The sequence below is a fragment of the Vicia villosa genome, linkage group LG1 (genome assembly GCF_029867415.1).
Source record: "Vicia villosa cultivar HV-30 ecotype Madison, WI linkage group LG1, Vvil1.0, whole genome shotgun sequence".
NCBI classification, from domain to species: Eukaryota; Viridiplantae; Streptophyta; class Magnoliopsida; order Fabales; family Fabaceae; genus Vicia; species Vicia villosa.
This window is the reverse complement of record NC_081180.1, coordinates 22,467,080-22,490,268: the sequence shown is the minus strand read 5'-3', so window position 1 is coordinate 22,490,268 and position 23,189 is coordinate 22,467,080. Positions and strand designations below refer to the sequence as shown.

The following is a 23,189-nucleotide window of genomic DNA, read 5'->3' as shown; positions in this document are numbered from 1 at the left end:
TAAAAGTGGTGCATTTCCTTTTATTTTAGTTTTTATTTAATTACTAAATCATCTATTTCATTAGTATCTCTAATAATTGAGGGGTATGATACCGAGATTTAACTGTAAACGAATTTGTTCACTAAGTTTTATCTTAAACCTAACTCATATATAGAGCCAATTCGTATTCGTAAACATCATGTTTTGTGATGGATTGCAAGACACAAAAAAATTGGTTTTGTGTTTTTGTTATTCTAACCCTAACCTTTAACTAATCATTTTTCTATTCTTACAATCTATTTCACATAATGGTGTTGTTTTTGTTGTTGTTGTTGTTGTTGTTCCCACCTCTTGCCAATATTAAATGGTAAAATAAAACATTGTTATATTGCGGAATAACTTCCCAATGTTATCAGTTAAAGAAAACGTTATATAACATATTGCTTTCTTCGTTCGATAACACTGAGAAATTTACTCTTAATCATAATGCAATGTTGTTGTTTCAATATTAGTGATGTGCATCAACATTCAAGACACTGCCAACACATTAATCCACGAGAACATTAGTGATGCGCATGAAACTTTCACGACAACCATTCAGAACGCTAATGTCACACTATATATCTGAATCACAAACATTTTGAATACAAGACATTGATAATGAAAACATTATGATTAAAAAAGTGAAACTTAAAAGAAATTGGAAACTGGAAACGGTCTTTGTGATGAATTGAATGAGCAAAAAATAGTATTCGTTGAAGGTTTGTATTCTTTACATAAGTTTTTAAATAACTTTCATAGACAATTTCATAGATACACCAGGATTGCATATTTTTAGAGTGAGTCGATATGAAATTAAGAGATATCTCTTTCATTATTCGAGTAGTACAAAACAGGGATAATATATTTAAGTTTGTTGGATTCGAGTTTGCTTAGGTAAAATTGACTAATAAATTTAATTTGTCGAATTTGAATTTGCTTAAGTAGAATCATCTAATAAATTTAACTTGTCTGATTTGAATTTATTTTGATAGAATCGATTGATAAATTTAACTCATAAAATCATACGAATTTTTTTAAAACTAAAATGGTTATGTATATTGTATACATATATCAATTTTTATATTATACTCCTTCAATTCTTATTTATAAATAAATTTTAACTTTTTACATTCATTAAATAAAGGATCTATCTAGTCTTTATATCATCCAAATACAACATTTATTCAATGAATTTGAAAATTCAAAATTTACTTATAAATAGAAATGAAGAGAATATGGTATTATAAATACGTCAATCATTCAAAATATTCATTTAATTAATATAGCATGATATAAATTATCAGACTAAAACATAAAAACATCACAAAATATGAGAGTTGTGGAAATTTTCAACAATCTATTGACTAATTAATAGGGACATATAACTAGCCACGTAAACTCAAACTTTATTACTTAGAACCAAAATAAAAATATAATATGGTTGAAAAGTAATATGTCCTCAAGTAACTCTCCACCGGAGTTCGCTTTCCCGCTGGCTAGCCCGGGGAAAAGCACGGCGGAATTAGATATGTAAGAACGTAGTACCAAAAAGGTTAGAGAAAATGCTCAAGTAGAGGAGGGTGGCAGAAGATTAACGGTTGAGGGAACTACTATATCATTCAGTGATATTATTAAGGGGAGAAGGGCTGGAGACATGGAAGAAGACACAGAGGAGAAGAAGGTTAAGGATGAAGAGCTGTATGATGTGGACGGAGGAATAAGAGTGGAGGGAAAGATATTAGGAGGATATGAATGTCTGAATTTTATTCTCTCTGCTGAGGAGGAGAGAGTTCAGAGAACGTGGCGGCGAGGTGTTATTGTTAAGCTTTTTGGGAGAAGGATTGGGTACAAAGCTTTGAAGAATCATTTGAACCAGATGTGGGTCCGTAAAGGGGTCGTTAACATCATTGACTTAAGTACTGACTATTACTTAGTTGCCTTTCGCATGAGGACGATAAGAAAGCGGCAATGGAAAATAGGCCATGGTTTATTTATGATCATTATTTAACAGTGAAGGATTGACGTCCCAACTTCCTGCCCGACTACCGAGCATGAACCACTCTTGGCCAAACCTAGTGAGTCCGCAAACCTCATGAGCAGGTTTGTGTCTCGAGTAAGATCCCCTTCAAGGCCAAGGGCATGCGCGTTACACGAACACCTTTATTTGCCCGTCTTCTTTGAGGACCGTCCTCTTTGTAGGATTACTTCACCTTCAACCCTCCAAATCATATGAAGTCTACGCGCTTTCGAGAAGACCGCCCTACCTTGATACTTCGGAGCGGTTAACCCAGGATGGATACAACGTGCTGGTCTCCGCTACACACGTAGATCCTGACAGTCTCCATCTTGGGTTTGGGCATCCAGTCCAATATGGAGATCTTGGCCTAGCGTTGGGGGCTTTAAATACCCTCCTTCACTAGAGGTCCAGGTATTCATTCTTCACCACTCTTATTCTTGTACTTGCGCTCCTTTGCTCTCTTTCTTACTTTGAGATCGGAGTACCTTGCAGGTACACTCCCCCCATTCACGAAAAGTCCAACAGCTTGTAGATTGATGATCCATTCTAATCAGGTACGATCAGTTGGTAATGGAGTTTAAGAACCTACGCAAATCCAATGTTTTAAAAAGGCATTGTTAATCGATTTGAAGAGGTTAAAAACTCCAGCAAGTTGAGAAAGAAACTTTCTTAAGCTATGTGTTACATTTTAAGAGAACTTGAGATCTCTTATAATTTGTGATGTATATGAAATTTATAATTCAAACATTATTTTTTATTCTGATGAAGATATTTGTTGTATTGTGATGCGTTCGAATTTCAAATTTCAACGGTAGGAATGGTTCATTTTGAATTTTTAAGGACAACACATATTTTCACTAAATTAGGTGAGTAATGTATGGAGTGCAAATAATATTTTTATAATATCATGATTGACTAAGCTAAAAAAAAACACTATTAATTTTTAACTTACTTATTGTGACACATTCTATATTGACTCTACAAGTACGAGGATATCTCAAAAAAGAATATATGTTAATCGGTCAAATTATTGTATTTAAATTAGCGTATTTTTTGTGTCCAACACGATTAAGGGTTATGTAATTTTTTTCAATATTTTATAGAAGATGGGAAAAGTATATACTTGAGATGTGATGTTGAACTCATAGTCTTGCAAGTTACAATTGAGCATTTGTAATTCTGTGTTTGATAGAAAAGTGAGAAGTTAGAGATAGTTACAACAATTGTCAATTTGAGTCTAAACAACGACAGCTATATTGACAATTCTACAATACAACTATGATGGTATCCCACAAAAGAGCATATGTGTTAATCGGTCAAGTTATTGTAATTAGAATATGATCCCTTGATATCAGCATCATGTCTCTATTGTTTAATGTACAGTCAATAACATTTATATTCCAATTATAGGCTAGAATATTATGTCTCCATATTGTGTGTATAGCCATCAATACCAGCTTAATTGTAGGATCATGCTCTCCACTCATAGCTGTATATATATGTGTATGCTACTGATTAATAGAATCATCACAATTTCATACATATCACAATTCTCAACTTGGCATCAGAGCAACATTGCCAAAAGGCACGTGATCCAATCAAAAACCATGGCATCCGCTGCAAACAACAAAAATGATCTTCCATCAACTATTTCTGTCAAGTTGGACAGAGATAACTTTCCCTTATGGCAGTCCTTAGTCTTGCCCATCATCAGAGGCTGCAGACTTGAAGGGTACATGCTAGGGACAAAGGAGTGTCCTGAGCAATATGTCACAAATTCAGATTCAAGCAAGAAGCTGAATCCTTCGTTTGAAGATTGGCAAGCTTATGACCAACAACTTCTAGGTTGGTTAAAGAATTCCATGACTGCAGACATTGCAACACAGTTTTTGCACTGTGAAAATTCAAAGCAACTTTGGGAGGAGGCCCAAAGTCTAGCTGGAGCACATACAAGGTCTAGAATCACCTACCTGAAGTCAGAATTTCATAGCACCAGAAAAGGTGAAATGAAAATGCATGATTATCTGTCCAAGATGAAAAATCTTGCTGATAAACTCAAGCTGGCAGGAAATCCAATTCTCAACTCAGATCTAATCATTCAAACCTTGAATGGATTGGATTCAGAGTACAATCCTGTAGTGGTAAAACTCTCTGATCAAATCAATCTTAGTTGGATTGATTTACAATCTCAATTGCTGAGTTTTGAGAGTAGAATTGAGCAACTCAATTCCTTTAACAACCTAAATCTCAATGCCTCAGCAAATGTTGCAAACAAGATTGATTACAAAGGAAACTGGAGAAACAATAGACTTGGCTTTCATGGCTCAAATGGAAACTGGAGAGGCTCCAACTCGAGAGGTTGGAGAGGAAGCAGAGGTAGAGGCAGATTCTCCAAACCTACCTGTCAAGTATGCTCAAAGACTGGTCACACAGCAGTGCAGTGCTTCTACAGGTTTGACAAAACCTACTCAGGATCAAATCACTCAGCAGAAGAGGAAGGAAAATCTGCATTCCTAGCGACACAAGGAACCAATCAAGAATATGATTGGTACTTTGACAGTGGGGCAAGCAATCATGTGACCCATCAAACTGAAAATTTCCAAGAAATAAATGAACAACATGGTAAGAACTCTCTGATTATTGGAAATGGTGAGCAACTAGAGATTATAGCCACAGGCTCTTCCAAACTCAAGTCACTTAATTTACATGATATACTATATGTACCTAACATTACCAAAAATCTATTAAGTGTATCTAAATTGGCTGCTGACAATAACATCCTTGTTGAGTTTGATAAGAATTGTTGTTTTGTGAAGGACAAACTGACAGGGAAGGAAATTCTAAAAGGAGTACTTAAAGATGGATTGTACCAGCTCTCAAGAATTGAAAGGAGCCCAAGTGCTTATATATCCATCAAGGAGAGCTGGCATAGGAGACTTGGTCACCCAAACAACAATACATTAGACAAAGTCTTGAAAAATTGTAATATCAAAGTATCACCTAATGATCACTTTAGTTTCTGTGAGGCCTGCCAATATGGAAAAATGCACCTCTTACCCTTTAAGTCTTCTTCATTTCATGCTAAGGAACCCCTTGATTTGGTTCACACTGATGTATGGGGCCCTGCACCAATAATGTCATCTTCTGGTTTCAAATATTATGTGCATTTTGTTGATGATTTTAGTAGGTTCACCTGGATTTATCCTTTAAAACAAAAATCTGAAACTGTGCAAGCTTTCATTCAATTTAAAGCCTTGGCTGAAAATCAATACAACAAGAGAATCAAAGTAATCCAGTGTGATGGTGGTGGTGAATACAAACCTGTGCAGAGACTTGCAATAGAAGCTGGCATAGGTTTTAGAATGTCTTGTCCTTATACCTCTCAGCAAAATGGAAGAGCTGAGAGGAAACATAGACACATAGCTGAGTTTGGCTTAACTCTGCTTGCACAAGCTCAAATGCCATTCCAATATTGGTGGGAAGCATTCTCCACTGCAGTATACCTCATAAACAGACTTCCGTCTCAAGTTACCCAAAATGAGACCCCCTATTCGCTCATGATTCATAAGGAACCTGACTATAAGCTCTTAAAACCCTTTGGTTGTGCTTGTTATCCATGCCTCAAACCATACAATCAACACAAGCTGCAATTTCATACAACCAGATGTGTATTCTTAGGCTATAGTAACTCTCACAAAGGGTATAAATGTCTCAATTCCCATGGCAGAATCTTCATATCAAGACATGTTATTTTCAATGAAGATCACTTCCCATTCCAAGATGGGTTTCTCAATACAAGAGGTCCTCTAAAAACAACTAACAATCCATCATTTTCTTTTCCCTTGTGCCCTGCAGGTAATCCTATCACTGATGCAATCCCTGAAGGAGATATCCCAGATGAAGTGAACTCAGCTGACTCACAAATTGAGCAACAATCACAAGATGACAACAATGCCACAGAAGTTGACAACAATATGACAGAACAATTTGAAGATACTGTACTAGAAGATGCAACTCATTCAGATATACAACCTGACATAACCCAACAAAGTACAAGTGAAGCAAGCAATGCAGGCATCATACAAACCAGAAGCAAGTCAGGCATTCACAAGCACAAGCTTCCTTACATTGGTCTAGCTGAGACCTACAAAGATACAGTGGAACCTACAAATGCCAAGGATGCTCTCACAAGGCCTTTATGGAAGGAAGCAATGCAAAAGGAGTATCAAGCACTCATGTCTAACAAGACTTGGACACTAGTCCCTTATCAAGATAAAGAAAACATAGTTGACTCAAAATGGGTCTTCAAGACCAAATACAAGTCAGATGGTACCATAGAAAGGAGAAAAGCTAGGCTAGTTGCCAAAGGATTTCAACAAACAGCTGGCATTGATTATGAAGAAACCTTCAGCCCTGTAGTCAAAGCTAGCACTGTCAGAGTCATTCTTTCAATTGCAGTCCATCTCAACTGGGAAGTCAGGCAACTAGACATTAACAATGCTTTCCTAAATGGATATCTCAAAGAAACAGTGTTCATGCATCAACCTGAAGGATTTGTTGATCCAACCAGGCCTAATCACATTTGCAAGCTATCTAAGGCAATCTATGGACTGAAGCAAGCACCAAGAGCGTGGTTTGATAGTCTCAAGGCTGCATTACTCAAGTGGGGATTTCAAAACACAAAGAGTGATTCCTCTCTTTTCCTTCTAAAAGGTAAAGATCACATTACTTTTCTACTTATCTATGTGGATGACATAATAATCACAGGAAGCAACACCAAGTTCCTTCAAGCTTTCATCACTCAACTTAATGATGTATTCTCTCTCAAAGACTTGGGTCAACTTCACTACTTTCTAGGCATAGAAGTGAAAAGAGATACCAGTGGAATGTATCTCAAACAATCTAAGTACATCAGTGATTTATTGAGTAAATTCAAGATGGACAAGGCCTCACCATGTCCTACACCTATGATAACAGGTAGGCAATTCACAGTTGAGGGAGAGAAACTAGCTGACCCAACTGTGTTTAGACAAGCCATAGGTGCCTTACAATACTTGACTCACACAAGACCTGATCTAGCATTCTCGGTTAACAAACTCAGCCAATACATGAGCTCACCAACACTTGAACACTGACAAGGCATAAAAAGAATCTTTAGGTATCTCCAAGGCACCATAAATCATTGCTTACACATCAAGCCATCCACTGATCTGGACATTCATGGCTTCTCTGATGCAGACTGGGCCACTAGTGTTGATGACAGAAAATCCATGGCTGGTCAATGTGTGTTCCTTGGTGAAACACTTGTTTCTTGGTCATCAAGAAAGCAAAAGGTGGTATCAAGATCAAGCACTGAGTCAGAATATAGAGCCTTAGCTGACCTAGCTGCTGAAATATCATGGATACGTTCATTACTTGCTGAACTTAAACTCCCACTTCCAAGGAAACCCATACTCTGGTGTGATAACTTGAGTGCCAAGGCACTAGCTTCAAATCCTGTCCTCCATGCTCGCTCCAAACACATTGAAATTGATATTCATTATATTAGAGATCAAGTATTACAAAATGAAGTTGTTGTGGCCTATGTTCCTACAACTGATCAAATTGCAGACTGCCTTACCAAGCCATTAAGCCACACACGTTTCAACCAGCTCAGAGACAAACTTGGTGTTATCCACTCACCACCAGTTTGAAGGGGGGAATTAGAATATGATCCCTTGATATCAGCATCATGTCTCTATTGTTTAATGTACAGTCAATAACATTTATATTCCAATTATAGGCTAGAATATTATGTTTCCATATTGTGTGTATAGCCATCAATACTAGCTTAATTGTAGGATCATGCTCTCCACTCATAGCTGTATATATATGTGTATGCTACTGATTAATAGAATCATCACAATTTCATACATATCACAATTCTCAACTATTGTACTAGAACTAAGTGTGCTTCTTATGTGTCCTTAATGTTTTGAAAAGTAAGAAGTTAGAGGTAGTTACAGCAACTGTCAATTTGAGTCCAAACAATCATAGCTAAACACCAAACCATTTGATCCTCTAACAATTTGGAACTTTAAATGTGAAGGGAGGAAAAAACCAAAGTTGGAGAAACATGAAACAGTGTACCAACAAAGCACTAATTTTTTTTCTTTGGAAAATTGAGTATGTATTTTTAAACACAACTGACAAAGCAGCCCATGCCTCTGTTCCATATACTAGACGCAGATTCAAGAAAATATTTTCAACCGAATTTGAATCCACCAGGTGGTAATGAAGGCTCTTTGCTTGCAAAGTTGAAACCAGATTGATCACCATGGCCTGGTGGTAGTACCTCATCTTTCTCTTCCATCCAGTATGTTTCAAGAAGTTTAACAGCCTTCTCATATATTTCATCGTTGTCGTGATTCTGCAGATTTTCAATTTTCTCCAATCCCTCGGAATCCTCTATCATCTCAGCATACAAGTTGGCATCTTCAGAATTACTCTTCTCTGCTTCTCCAGCAACCAAAATATTCTCTAAGCCCTCTAAACAGACCGCGACAATTCTTGCATCGGGGCAAACAAGCAAATCACATAGTGGTTTTATGCAACCCTGATCCACCAAGTACCTTGTAACCTCATAAGTTAATATAAAAAATTCAAAAAGTTAATCATTTTTAAGAACCTATTAAAGAAAGCACATACTTGATCTGCTTAAGAGTTCCACCCGCTGTAGCATTTGTTGTTGCCCAAGCAGCTTCCTTTTTCATGTCAAAATCTGCGTGTTGAAGAAGACTCACAAGCGGAGGAATAACGCCAACTTCGATAACAGCCTACATATGTAAATTGTCGGCTTTTAATTTATACAAAATTAAAAATAAACTTCACAATAAAATATTAACTCATTTGATCTCTTAGATTAGACAATTTAAGTAGTCAACACCCTTCAGCATATTCGACAAATGCATGAACTAACTGTTACTTCACACACTCAAACAGGTCAGAACTTTTGTTCTTGAGAGACAACATAATAGCAACCGCTCAATGACACCCTACATTATACAGTATTCAATTGACTCTCATTTACTAGAACTTCAAAAACAAATAAGTCATAATAAAACTCTGAAAACAGTTATTGAAACTGAAAATTCTACAGAGCATTCGACTAAGATAATCAAACTAAAAACTATTCAATAAAACAGTTATTGATTGACAACAAATTATGATTCCCTGTCTTACCTGTATTTGTTCCTTATTTCCAGCTGTAATGTTGGATATAGCCCAACAAGCTTCTTTCTTGATGCTTTTTTTATGAGTTTGTATCAAAATATTCAAAAGGCAAGGGAGTGCACCGTAATTGACCATCACCTAGGGAAAGAAAAAAAAAACACAGTAAGGAGAATCAATACAAAATCTAAAAAGAAATAGAATTTGACAAAATGTGAAGACTGATATCGGCAACCTTGTCCCTTTTGATCGTATATCAAATTATAATTTCAATCAGTTACAGATCACTACCTGAGTCTGCATATCATCTCCAGTCACAATATTTCCAACTGTACGAACAACAGGAATCAATACTGAAGGAGATGGGTGTCTGAAAATGAGACCATACACAAAGTTAGACAAACAATCAACCATTGAAACAACATGATCAGGATCATTTTAAACAAGGTATAGTACAACTTATACTCACTGAAGGAGCTGCGCCAGTCGGCCACATACACCCGCATCAATAATTTCTTGTATTTTATCATTTGAGTCATCAGAAAGGTATGATAAAGCCCAGCAAGCATCTGCCAAAATTTCTTCATCATCCGACAAAACCAAACGCCCAAGAACTGGAAGAGCAGGCCTCACCTGTCATACAACATATTAACAAAAAGAATAGCCAAAATCTCAACAGACCTATCTCTAAGGTTTGATTTGAATGAAACAATAGATATTATATTACCAGCTCAAATGGAGGTTGTGGCTTTCCCCTACATAAGTTTGATAATGTCCACGTCGCATTTCTCCGTATTGAAAGTTTGGCGTGGTCGTTTATCAGGGCTAACAGTGAGATAAGGCCACCATGACCAAGCACTAGATTGCGACCCCCGGGGGAGTCACCAGCAATATTTCCCAAAGCCCACGCGGCCTAGAATTTCATGGATATAATTATATTAGTAAACAATGAAAGTAAGAAAGACGCTTGTACAACACATTCAAGTACTAAAGTATCAGATACCTGCTCTCGAACTTCATCAATAGGTGACCTAAGCAACGAGACAAATGCAGGAACTGCACCATGATCAACCACCACTTTAGTGTTCTCAGAAGTTCCAGAGGCAATGTTTGTCAGAGTCCATGCAGCCTCAAACTAAACCACAAACAATAAGCAAAATAGATAAATAAATAATGAACACAACAGATTTCATCCATCCACAAAGGAAAACACAAAAAAAATGCAAATTCAAAAATTTGAAACCTGGAGTTGAGGGAAATCCTCCCTGGCAAGAAACTCAACCAAACGTGGCACAACACCAGATTGAATAACGCTCTCAATCGGAGGACTTTGTTCTACAACAACAACAAAAAATCAATAAGAACAACATTAACACAGAGACTAAACAAGAACAATCAAGAAAGTGGTGAATAGAAACGAATTATTCACATTTATTTACCTATTGAGAGTAGCTTCCGAAACAGTATGGTGGCTTCAAGTTGAGCACTGCGATCGTCCGAACAAACGCCGACAACCATTGAAGGAAGACTCTCAAGCTACATCAACACACACAATTGAATAAATTGAATAACAACATCTGAAATTTCTTAAACCCTAACTTGCATCATAAAAGCGAAAATGGAGTAAAGAGAAAACTACGGTGGCGGAGAAGTACCTTCTTGTCGAGAGTGGGGGACTGCTCCTGAGATTGAAGGCCTTCGCGACGTTTCTTCTGCAAGCTTTCTTCACGCTTGTTCTTGCGAATCTCGATCATATTGTCTTCACGTCTCCGGCGACCGTCGTTGGCGTCGACGGCGACCTTGTAGCGGTTACGGCGAGCATCGGTTCTTTCATTTGGGCGAAGCGACATCGTTTCGGTGGTTGATGATGGTGAAAAATGAGAGAAGAATTTGAATATATAGATAGTGGTAAAATTACCGCGAAGGACGGAAAAGACCTAGTGCTACATAACGGTTTTTTTTTTTTCATTCAAAAGAAAGAAAATGGGCCGAGCCCATTACAACATGGACTCCAAATCCCAAATAAATTTAAAATTTTACTTTTCATCTATGGAATTTCTTATCTCACACCCCTTGCTATGTCTATTTTGAAATTTTTGATACTTTAATACACTTTACTCTCCTCATTAATACTCCCTCTTATCCCATTTATAAGAAAAGATTCATTTTTAAATATATTGAATAAATAATGTATTTAGACAACATATTGTCCAGATACATTATTTATTCAATTTATATAAAAAAGAGAATCGTTTCTTATAAATAAGACCGGAGATAATATAACATTAAGAAGTTGATTATATTCTATAATAAGTCAACTTAATATTACGCTTATGAAATACATAATTATATATTTTTTTCCTTTTCCTTAAATGCTCTTATATAGGGGTGATCGCGGTGCGGTTTGGGCGGTTTTTACGAAAAAAATCATCCGAACCGCAAGAGAAAAAATCGTGCGGTTTGGTTTGGTTCGGTTGGCTTTTAAAAAAATCCGAACCAAACCAAACCAAACTAATGCGTTTTGGTTCGGTTCGGTTGGTTCGGTTTTGTACTAATATTTTATTGAACAATACATACATATAGATGACAACATAAATTTGTATTTAGACATTCATACACTATCAAATAACAACAAACTCGTCATATTTTGACAACAACTTTCTATTTAATATGTAAAAATTAAATTAGACAAAAGTTAAATAATAAACATAAAATAATAGTATAAAACAATATAAAAATTATTAGAAATGAAACAAAAAAATAGAAGAGAGGAGAGATTAGTGAAGGTGAAAAAGAAAAAACAAAAGAGTTGAGAGATTAGAGAAGAAGATGTGCGATAAAAATGAAACTGAAATAGGGAACATTTGCATAAAAATAAGAAGGTAAAAAAGAAAGAATATAAGAGAGTAGAGATTATAGAAAAAGAGGGAAGATGTATGTGGCAAAGAAGACACGATAATACTATTAGAGATTTGAAAAGATCAGGACTAAAATCATATGTGTAAGGACGAGAAAATTGTTCTTAATCATAAGGCTAAGGTATAATACATTTAAGTTTGGGTTGGATGTGAGTTAAGTAAAAGTTAGGTTGTAACATAATGCGGTTTGATTCGGTTTGGTTCGGTTTACAAAATACAAACCGCAAACCGAACCGTGCGGTTTTATTAAAAGATGACCCAAACTAATCCGAACTAAATGCGGTTTTTTGCGGTTTCGGTTTGGTTTGGTTTGGTTTGCGGTTTTCTATTGGGTTGGTTTGGTTTTGAGCACCCCTACTCTTATATATTCATTACAAAAAATATTTGGCTGTTTTAATATCATATTTTATAGGGTTAAATATACTTTACCCCTTTTATATAGGCGAGATTCGGTTTACGCCTCTTTAAATTTTATTTTTTGGATTACCTCCCTGTAATTTTTGAGTACCCCTTAAGCGTGTAAAAAGCAGGGAGGTAAATAAAAAAAGTATTTTACAAGGGGTAATTTGGGCCCATAGGGGGCAAAAGACATAGAATTTTCAGATTTTAGGGGATAATCCAAAACAAAATTTTTAAAGAGGATAAACCGAATCTCACCTATATGGCAGGAGGTAACGTATATTTAATCCTATTTTATATTCATTACAAAAATATTTCCTTATTTTAATATCATATTTTTTCAGAAATTTATAATTATTTGGTGATTGTTGAATACGAGAATTAAAACTATTTTAAATCATATATACTTTGCCACTATTAAAAAATTAAACATTACTGCATCCACTCTTGTGTATGAAGTCTCAAGTCCAACACAAATTAATTCTAGATGGAAGTATAGACTCTGAACATACTTGTGCAAAGCTTTCACCACCCACTTCACATAGGAAGAGTCAACCGACTACCATGGTCTTGCTTAGAGGAATCGTGCAAGGCAAGAAAGAAACCCAGCATAAATGCATTGATCGCTTCACCAAAGTGCCCGTGGCTGTTGGAGACATAGATGAAAGCTTGATGTGGTGGATCTTTGAAAGGGGCATGAGGTTGGATTGCAGATTTTGAGAAAAATTAGGGTGTAAAGAGGCCCATAACTGAAGGACTTGTTGAGTTGAGCATATACCTACATCAACTACAAAGACAAAATCTTGACTGCCAAGGTTAGCTAAGGACTGGGAAATGCAATTTGCAAGTCCCAACTGACCATCAGAGAAAGACGTCGGGCGGTCCAAAAAAGAAAATGAGTGTGAACCCTGCTCTAGATTTGATGCTTACACTCTCTTGAGCATATCTTAAGGAGGCTAAGATAAGGAACCCATATCAAAGAGTTCTCCAAGACGGATAAATCCAAATATTGTCATTTCATAAAAGTCACGACCACCATACAAAGGATTGCATCTAACTAAAGAATGAGATGGAAGGGTTGATTAAGAAATGATGATTGTCCAAATTCACCAAGGACAACAATAGGGCATAGAGGACTCTCCAAAGAAAAAACAATCCCCTAAGGAAGCTGTTGAAGTTGTAGTCGAGGGAAAAGGTAAAGACATGAGTAGCAGGGAAAAAGAATGGCGGAAAGGGAAGCGCCAATACATCGGGAAGAAGAAGAGCACAAAGGGAAGGGCCAATAATCCGTCTAAAAGTACAATGAAGAAGAAGATCATCAGTTAGTGATTATGAATAAGCAGGAAAAAAGATAGCTTTCCTTTGGTCTTAAAGGCCACAATCGCCACTTCGACGTATTCAGAGTACTTATTGATTATGATAGTTCTTGTGACATCATGTAATGATATCTCTTTGAGAAGATAGAGCTAAAGAACAAGAAGTTATGGCCTTATGAAGGGTCCTACCTACAGATCTTTAACAATGTCCTTGGGGATACTTCAAGTTAATACCTTAGGATAAGGAAGGGATACCATAACTATTGGCTCCTAAGTCCTAGTAGTTTCTTACACAAGTTTTTACAACTGTGTATTTTGATGGCCTTTGGAAATAACCTTGAACGCAATATACTCCTCGGTCCACCTCAAGTTGAATAACCACAACGTCCATGCCGAGTTGTTGACGATAGACGCTAAACTTTTGGGAGAAAAAAGGATATACAAAGCTTTGAAGCATGACCAAAAGAACATGAAGGAAAATCTATCTAGGTCAACATGGCCTCCCTAACCGGAAAGCTGAGGAACATGGATATCCAACCCCCTATAGGTAAGCCAGTTCGTCTCAGGAAAAAAAGAAAAGGTGGATGATCCAAACGAAGTCAAAAAAATAACTACTATGTTTACTGTGGCCAACAAGAAGTGGCGTAGCCCCTTGGTAATTTAAAAGCTTTCTTTTATAAAAAGTAAATGACACATTATCATAATCTATTATTATTATGATTGTGTAATTAAGGAAAGAAGGAATTTTCACTATACTATATTCTTCCTTTTGTAATAATGAAAGGGAACAATGATTCCGGGGTACGATCAGATAGATCAAAGCTCCATCAAAAAGACTTAAGAGTGGTGTCACAAAAACCACATGTGTATGATTAAAATAATCAATACTCCAAAATGTCAATGCACACACACCATGAAAGCAAGCTCCAAATTGGCAAATTACTAGCTCACCCCTTCTTAGTAGTGGTGACTCTGCCATACGTCAACCTCTAACCAAAATTTCACCTGGGGCATGGGGAGGGGGTGTTGACCCTTGTCCAGGCATGGTCCTCAGAGACGTTCCAATAAACTTTAAGTACAAACTCAGAGGAAAAGTTGAGTCCCAATAAAATGAACTTGAGACCAAACACGATACTACAAACTAGGTAAAATACAAGTAAGTAATAAAATGAAGTGTGTGTGTGTGTGCATATTACAGGACAAAAACAACAAAGATTCACACACGCCGGGTACAAACACGCTAGTCAAATAAAATTGGGCACACTAGTCCGCCAAAGAGACAACTTTCCCGTCCTCAATAGCTTGATCAAGATGAATTCGGTCACGGGAGACTAGCATGGTAGGATAAAAAAATTCTACCTGCTTCAAGGTACTCTCAAAGGCATCCTTGACAAAAAATAAATTTTCTTGCATTGACTTGGCTAACTCCTTAGAGAGATCAAGATTCTCTTCGGGCGTCGTATAAAGGTCGTCCTCATCCTTCTTCTTACTTTTCTAAGACTCTTTTAGAGACTTCTCTAGCTCTTCAATACTTTTCTAAGCAGGATCAAATGACTACTTTACTTCTTCTAGAGCAGCCTCCACCTTGGATAACGATGCCTTGGTAGTAGGGATGGTAGGCAAACCCAAACCCGCGGGGTCCACCGGCACCCGAACACAAGTCAATGGGTGAAAACCCGAGTTTACTGGGTTTGGGTTCGGGTGCCACCCGATATTTCGGGTGCGGATTTGGGTAGTGTGAAACCCACACCCGAAACTCGAAATCACACCCGCTTTTATATATATATATATATATTATATAATATTATATATATATATATATATATATAATATTATATATATATATATATATATATATATTGTGGAAAGTTGTAAGAAAATTGTAGGAAAAATGTATTTTATGTATTTTGCTACGGGTTCGGGTTTGGGTGAAAAAACTCGAACCCAACGGGTATTGGCGTGAGTGTTATTTTGCCACCCGAATAGCCTTTGGGTTCGGGTTTGGGTGCCACCCGATATTTCGGGTGCGGGTTTGGATAGTGTGAAACCCGCACCCGGCCTGATCCGTTGTCATCCCTACTTGGCAGAAGTCAAGCCTTGTTTTTCTCAGTTACTTCACAGAAAAGCAACTTCTCTTTATTAAGAGGAGTATCTAGGTAGAGGACCAATAATTGCATAAGACACCCATGATGCATACGGGTGGAGGACCAAGCTCTAAATGGTAGATTCTTACATGCGCCTCTTTATTAAGAGGAGTATCTGGGTAAAAACAATCCTTCAAATACTTCACCTTATTGGAATAAGTCTCGAAATATCCGATGTTTTTCCTCGGGGAGATAAAACCAAAATTGTTCGCATGATTGGGGTTGTTTTGAGTTTTATAAAAATGAAAGAATAACGTCACAATCGACTTACTCCCACGATACTCACACCAGTATTGAAATATTTAAGAATGCCCAACTCGTTAGATGTAACTATGAAGGGGTAACAAACAAATTAATGGATCAATATGCTACCGTAACTTCAAATTCATTACATGGAAGATGATAACCTATGAGGGAGAATATGAATTCATGAAAAAGAATGATACAACCATCATATTGGCTACAGATTCTTTTATCTCCATCTAGGAAAACACTTTCCAGTTAGCTGCAGGACCCACGTTAGTAAAAGTTTGGTCTAAGACATGTTCACATAAGAAAGTGAAAACAATTCCTAATATGTCTAGATCCACTCAGTCGCCTGAAATATCCTTTTTGGCCTTCTTGGTCAAGGTTTACATAATCTCCATGTTTAAAATTTATTATGAAAGAAAATTAATGCATGTACAATGTAGCAAGCAAGAAAGTTTTAACATTCTCTATCTTAGAAACTTTAGAAAAGGGGAACAAGAGCAAAAGGAGAACAATAAACTTTGGAACTCAGAGGAAAGAACAATCAAACATGCAGGACTAGTGCAAAGAAATAAATTCGTCTGAACTTTATCCAACATTAAAACAAGAAAACTCTTAGAGAAGAACGATGAAGAAATACTCTTTTGTATATCGTTAACAATAGAAAAGGTAAAATAGCGCTTTGAAAGCCCTTTATACCATACTCGAGCACTAAGTGTCGTACAATCACCCTGCATCACCAACAATTGAGATCTCCTTGAAAAGTGTTCAAAAATCACTTAAGTGCTCAAGAGAAGGAGAACTTCATTACTGACTATCGTAGGAGACATGTCATTCTTTTCCAACATAATGTTATGTCTTACTAGGAATACATTTAATGCGCTTATTCCCAAGAACGACAATTATCTAGAACTTCCATATCCATGGATCCCATGTTCAAGTAAAGATACTTGTCACAAACCCTCGTCTTGCAAAGCAGAAACAAAACTTGGGAAAACAGTTTCGGGTTTCCCATAAGACAAAAAAAGGCAAAGGACCAATAATAGGGATGGAAAAAATATCCATACACGCAGATATCCGCGGATAAAATTCGTCACGGGTACGGGGCAGATAGTTTAATAGATATCCACAGATAAAATAAATGGATATTCAAATACGCGTTTATTAATAGACATGAATATGGGTTTAATGTTACCGTGCCCGCGGATATCCAATTCCGTTAATAAATTATATATATAAATTACTTAAATATTATTAGTTTTTTGTACTCTATCTTTTCATCTTCTAAAAAATTAAAAAACTAGTCTCATATTTTTTTTTGAAGTTTTCTTTAAAGAAAACATTTATATATAAATTTTACTGGCCATTTCATATTTAAGCTTCGCCAATGCTTCATACCTGACCTTAACAATTCTATCGTCCAACCAACTAGTACCGCTCTTTTTCTTCCCAACTAATGTCATTCTTTCTACTCCTCTGTCGTCCGCTCTTCCACTATAACTCACAATCACAGTATCATTCTTTTTATTTCTTTATTAAAGATGAAATGTATGAGATATTATAATTTGGTGAAAATGAAGAAAACTAATTTTAAAAAATTGTGTTGTTAAAATAAGATAGATTTCTATGAATGTTATGTGATAATAACGTCTTGTGTCTTTAAAAGAAACTGAAAAATATATTTTTTTAAAACATAATTTAAAACAATTGTGTTATCCATATATATCTGTAAATATCCGCAGATACCTTAAAATCCACGGATTACCTGTTTAGCGGATATCTGCACGGATATGGGGCGGATATGGATATCATATTCCTCCAACGGGGCGGACACGAACATCATACTATCCGTTCCCATGAATATCCATTTACATCCCTAACCAGTAACGATGCAACAAAGCATTTGACACGAAACAAATACTCTTTTCTCTAATTGAACAAGTAATCCCTCACATGAATGTTTTGTCAATCTTCCATGTCAACCTAACGGCTGACCGCGTCCCACGTCGCCTCACATGCGTGCAATTACCAATATTATCGACAATACTTTAGAAGACTCTCATGAAATATCTTCTCACAAAAGAGAATTTGACGAAAAAAATCATAATTCGAAAGAAGACAACGACACTAAGACAACAACTCTATCATATGATAAAATATTTAAGTTAAATGTTAAGCTCAATATAAAAAATAAAAAATTAGAAAAAACATTGTTGATTTTAAAAAATATAATCTAGATAATAGCATATAATTCATAGACATGTATGTTCTCTAATCTAAATTTATATTCATAACAAACACAACTAAATGAAACTTACCATATAATATAACCCCATCATACACTAAATAACATGATAAACTTTTATTCAATTGAGCACCATACATTATTTTACTATAGCATATATATAATAACTTCACCCTGAATATGAAATGGATGAATCAATGATAAAAGCCATTTACTTGATAACTAGGAGTTTCCCAGAAGCAATTAACATCTTGATCTTGTTCACAAAGATCCCATTGTTGAATACTACTACCTTCTAAATGCATATCAGGCCACTGATAATCATAAACAGAATTCACAGAAGAATTACAGCTAGCACTTTCAGCACCATTTGATGAACTCCAAACACCACCATCATGATTTCCCACAAGTAATCCACAACTAGGATCTAGAATAACATTATCATCGCTCATTACAATATTATTATTCTCATTATTCATACGATCTGGACTAACAAGTACTCCACTTTCAAACATGTAACTTAGCTTTATGATTTCATCATCCAACCATTCATATGGTTCCAAAGTATCAACTAATTCATTCATGTTGGGAAATGATGAATTACTTGTAATATTATAACCTTGTTGTATCTCTTCTTCTGCACTAGAGGCATTTGCTTTTATTTTATGTAGTGTTGTTGGTAGTTGAACTTGAAGTACCTCATCTTTCCTGTTGTTTTTGGTTTGATCTTGCTTTGGTGCATGTTGATTTGTTGTTGTTAAAGCTCCTCTACTTGCTCTTCTCTTGGAAGCAGCAGCTAGGTTTACAGCAGCTATGTCAATGGGAGGAAGTGATTCGTTTAATGACTTCATGAAACAGTAAATCTTTCTCCTTAAATGAGAATTCCAATAGTTTTTTATCTCATTATCTGTTCTTCCCGGTAAATGCCCCGCTATTACCGACCACCTAAAACCATAACAACAATTCATAAACTTGCTATGATTATGCATAAACTATTTATATAAGATCTCGGATACAGTCTCAAAAAGTTATGAAACTCGGACACCAAAAACACAATACCGATAGTGACACATTTTTTCAGAGATATCAGTACTTCAGAGCTCAATGCTCATAAGTCATAACTCATAAGTGCTTCAGTCTTCACCAGATACGTTCAAATAGGTTAAATACAAACAAGATTTATACTAATAAAAATTATCATATTGTTTAGTACTATTTGTGGAGGCTAGCTAAAACCCTACCTGTTACCAAGAACAGCATGCAGCTTGACAATCATTTCTTCCTCCTGTGGAGTGATGTTACCTCTCTTCACATCTGATCTCAAGTAGTTTATCCATCTCAATCTGCAACTCTTTCCACATCTCAACAACCCTAACATATTCATAAACATAGATCACACACTTTTCAATAACATATATATAAATATCATGAAAATCATCAATCATTTACCTGCATTCTTTGGCAAGGATCTCCATGACCCCTCACCATTTTCCTGGATATAATCAGTCAAGATCTTATCTTCCTCAGCAGTCCATCTTCCTTTCTTCAAACCAATTTTCTCACAGCAAGGAGATCTTCCCATTGATGATTATTAATCACAAGAAAACAAAAAACAAAGAAACACAGTATATAGCTATATACTAGTGTTTAGTGCTCACACATGCACTCTAAGACAGTATTCAAAATATCCTCACTGTAGCAATATATATAAAGGAATTCAGAGGGACCAATGATTTTGACATTTTAAACAAGCTTATTTTACTAGTAACTAACTTGTACTGAATTAAACTACATGCAGTACTTACTGACACAAGTTGAATTTTGTCAGAAATATTGAAAAAGTACAATAGTGTCCCCATGTAACAACATTTTTAATCTATTACTGTGGTTACTAGGGCCTCCTTTGAGATTTTTCCACCACAAAATCAACTTATAAAGCATAAAAAAATTTGTTAGGTACTATTTGGATAATATATAGGATCTACATTTACTACTTTTTGGCTATGCCCTATACTGTACCAGATCAGTAATAAATAGGATCATTCTCTGCACAGACATTAAACCTACTTTCATTTTTTTACCTAACATATTTTTATTTATTTTTATGTGAATTTATTAGTGAAGTTGTTTGTGTGTGTTTAATTATTCAAAATTTCAAAGTGTGTATATAGATTCATAACCATTTTCATATTTTTTTTGTAGGTTGATGATGGAGTGAAAGGAGTTTAATACATACACTAGTTGACAGAGATGTGCCGCAGATTCGCAGTCTTAATAAAATAAATTATACTTTAAAAAAACAAGAAAAACTTAGACAGCTAGTGGCCAAAAAATAAGAATATTATTTATAAGTATTGTATGTTGCTAGTTCACACTTCACATCATAGGTAATGTATGTTGCCTATCATAAGAACAAATTAAATCTGTGAATTCTTTTAGTTGAATTTGTCAAGGTTGCTTTGATGGCTTTGTTGGAGGATTCATCTGTTTCACACCATTGAAATTGATGTTGTTTGAGTCTTGTTTAATTGGTTTCCTTTGCTTGAAGACCATAGTAAGCTTCAGGTTGCTGCTGGTAATATCAATGTTTCTTGTAACTAACTTCTGATTACTCCTAAAAATGAAGTACACTATTTGTCAAAAAAGTGTTGATGATTTCAATTATTACATTATATAATAATAATAATAATAATAATAATAATAATAATAATAATAATAATAATAATAATAATAATAATAATAATAATAATAATAATAATAATAATAATAAATCACATACACTTCTTAGATTAGTGTGTCTAGTCAATAAATGTCTTTACACCACGGTTGAATAAGAGATATGATCACGGTTGATCAACCGTGGTAAGGTAAGGGGTGGTGGTAAGTATCCTCCTTTCCATGACGGGTCTGTGATCGTGATGATAAACAATGTCGGACGCTACATATCACAACAAGTATTTTTAACAAACATGATGAAATATATTAAGGTCATGTGTTCGATTCTCAGCCATAATATGGTATATAATAATTGATGCTCTAGCTATCACCACGGTGAAATACTTTATTTTTTTTAACATATCTTATTTATTCCATATATGTCCCTTTTTTTAATACATATATTTTATACAGTATATTTTACAACAACAGAACCAACAAATATGCATATCTTTGTAACCAAAATACGACTATAATATATTTTCATCAAACACAAATATGCCTATACCAAAATGTAACCATCCTAAATATTATTTACATCCAACACAAAATAATAGCAAACTTATATTACAAACTCATGTATGATCAATCTTCCCTATATAAAGCGCATTGAAGCAAAACACTCGATGTGTACGAACTTCTTTAAAGTCTTCTTGTGAAAATGGTGCAGTGTCATTGAACATCTATATAAAAAGTGAAGTAAATGGAAGAATATCTGATTTGAAATAATAGCAAATTTAAATATTTAAATGTTATTCTAAATATATATACCTTATCCCAAGAATCAACAATGCTAGCAGAGACAATGTTTAACATATGTTTCATGACAAAAAAACTCACACTCGTATCCTCCTTTATGTTTCCTCGTCTACAAATTTTAACATTTCATGAGTATCTTAGGTGTACAAAATATTGTATAGGACTTGTTCATGCTGTAATTTTTATATTCTGGGTAAACAATCTTGATATTCTACGAAGATTTGTTGCATACGATGTATTTTTAATATTCTGGGTAAACAATGTAACCATTTTTGTAAAAAAAATTGTAACCACTCGGTTGTTTTAAAAACCGAGATGATAGTTAAGTGTTTTTTCCCACTATTTTCAATCAACGACCTTAAACAAATCGTTGTCGTCCATTTAAAGGTTATCAACGCTCAAGAATCCACCATTAGTGATCCGCGTGAAATCTAAGGGATGCCCATTATAAAAGCATGCTGAATATTGAAAATCTAACTTAAATGAAACATATGAAGCGCTTGAAACCTAAGAACGCTTTGAAAAGTTCTCTATGATGGATTGGAAGAGTAGAAAATTTTCTGAATTCAAAGTTTGTTTTCTTAAATATTTATTCAAACTGAAAAATGATTTGATTTTTGATATTAATTATCTTGCCATTTTTTTTCATCAGAAACAACTGCATGTAAGACCCAACAAGAGATCTTCCCCAAGATTCAATAATTCGAAGTTCTAAAGTCTAAATCTTAAGGGAATTTGATTTTTATCTAGATCCCTAGGAAATTCGATTTTTATCTTGAACTCTAGGAAATTTGACTTTTATTTTAATTTTAATATTATGTGTAAACAATGTAATATTGGGTAAACAATATAATATTCTGTGTAAACAATGTAACAACTTTAAAAAGAATAATAATAATCACACCCCTTAGTTTTTTTGAATAAATCGAGATAAAAGATACGCTAGTTTTGAAAATAATAAAAATGCAGCTGATAGGGTTCGAACCCATGTGCATATAACTATACTCCTCGATTTTTTAATCACCGAGGTGTTAAGTGGAAACTTTTCATGACGCCCTTTGCTACCTCCCTTTCCGTAGTCGAGGTCAAACGCATTTCGCGTCTGACGCTAAATGTGTTTTTTGTAGTAGTGGTAGGTGCAGTTTCGTCCACCCCATAGCATCCTGATAAGGTAGTCGAGACAGATGTGGTCCCTAT

General features: G+C 35.2%; 2 protein-coding genes and 1 non-coding gene across 3 annotated transcripts; 1 reads left to right on the top strand and 2 right to left on the bottom strand.

The window, feature by feature from the left end:
• The first annotated feature begins 4,113 nt into the window (after nt 1-4,113).
• On the top strand, nt 4,114-4,246 carry LOC131645469 (small nucleolar RNA Z247). Its single transcript, XR_009297089.1, has one exon. It is a non-coding gene; the product is annotated as a small nucleolar RNA Z247 (small nucleolar RNA).
• Nucleotides 4,247-8,148: 3,902 nt separating this feature from the next.
• LOC131602529 (importin subunit alpha-2-like) lies at nt 8,149-11,133 on the bottom strand. Its single transcript, XM_058874667.1, has 10 exons — nt 10,903-11,133; nt 10,687-10,783; nt 10,491-10,582; nt 10,251-10,382; nt 9,975-10,160; nt 9,717-9,880; nt 9,539-9,617; nt 9,260-9,388; nt 8,726-8,853; nt 8,149-8,649 (listed from the first exon to the last, which is right to left on the bottom strand). Exons 1-10 carry the CDS (start codon nt 11,095-11,097, stop codon nt 8,283-8,285), a joined length of 1,569 nt encoding a protein of 522 aa, XP_058730650.1. The 5' UTR covers nt 11,098-11,133; the 3' UTR covers nt 8,149-8,282.
• Nucleotides 11,134-18,609: 7,476 nt separating this feature from the next.
• LOC131602520 (transcription factor MYB30-like) lies at nt 18,610-20,172 on the bottom strand. Its single transcript, XM_058874657.1, has 3 exons — nt 19,968-20,172; nt 19,760-19,889; nt 18,610-19,463 (listed from the first exon to the last, which is right to left on the bottom strand). The coding sequence occupies exons 1-3, from the start codon at nt 20,098-20,100 to the stop codon at nt 18,713-18,715; spliced, it is 1,014 nt and encodes a 337-aa protein (XP_058730640.1). The 5' UTR covers nt 20,101-20,172; the 3' UTR covers nt 18,610-18,712.
• Nucleotides 20,173-23,189: the final 3,017 nt, after the last annotated feature.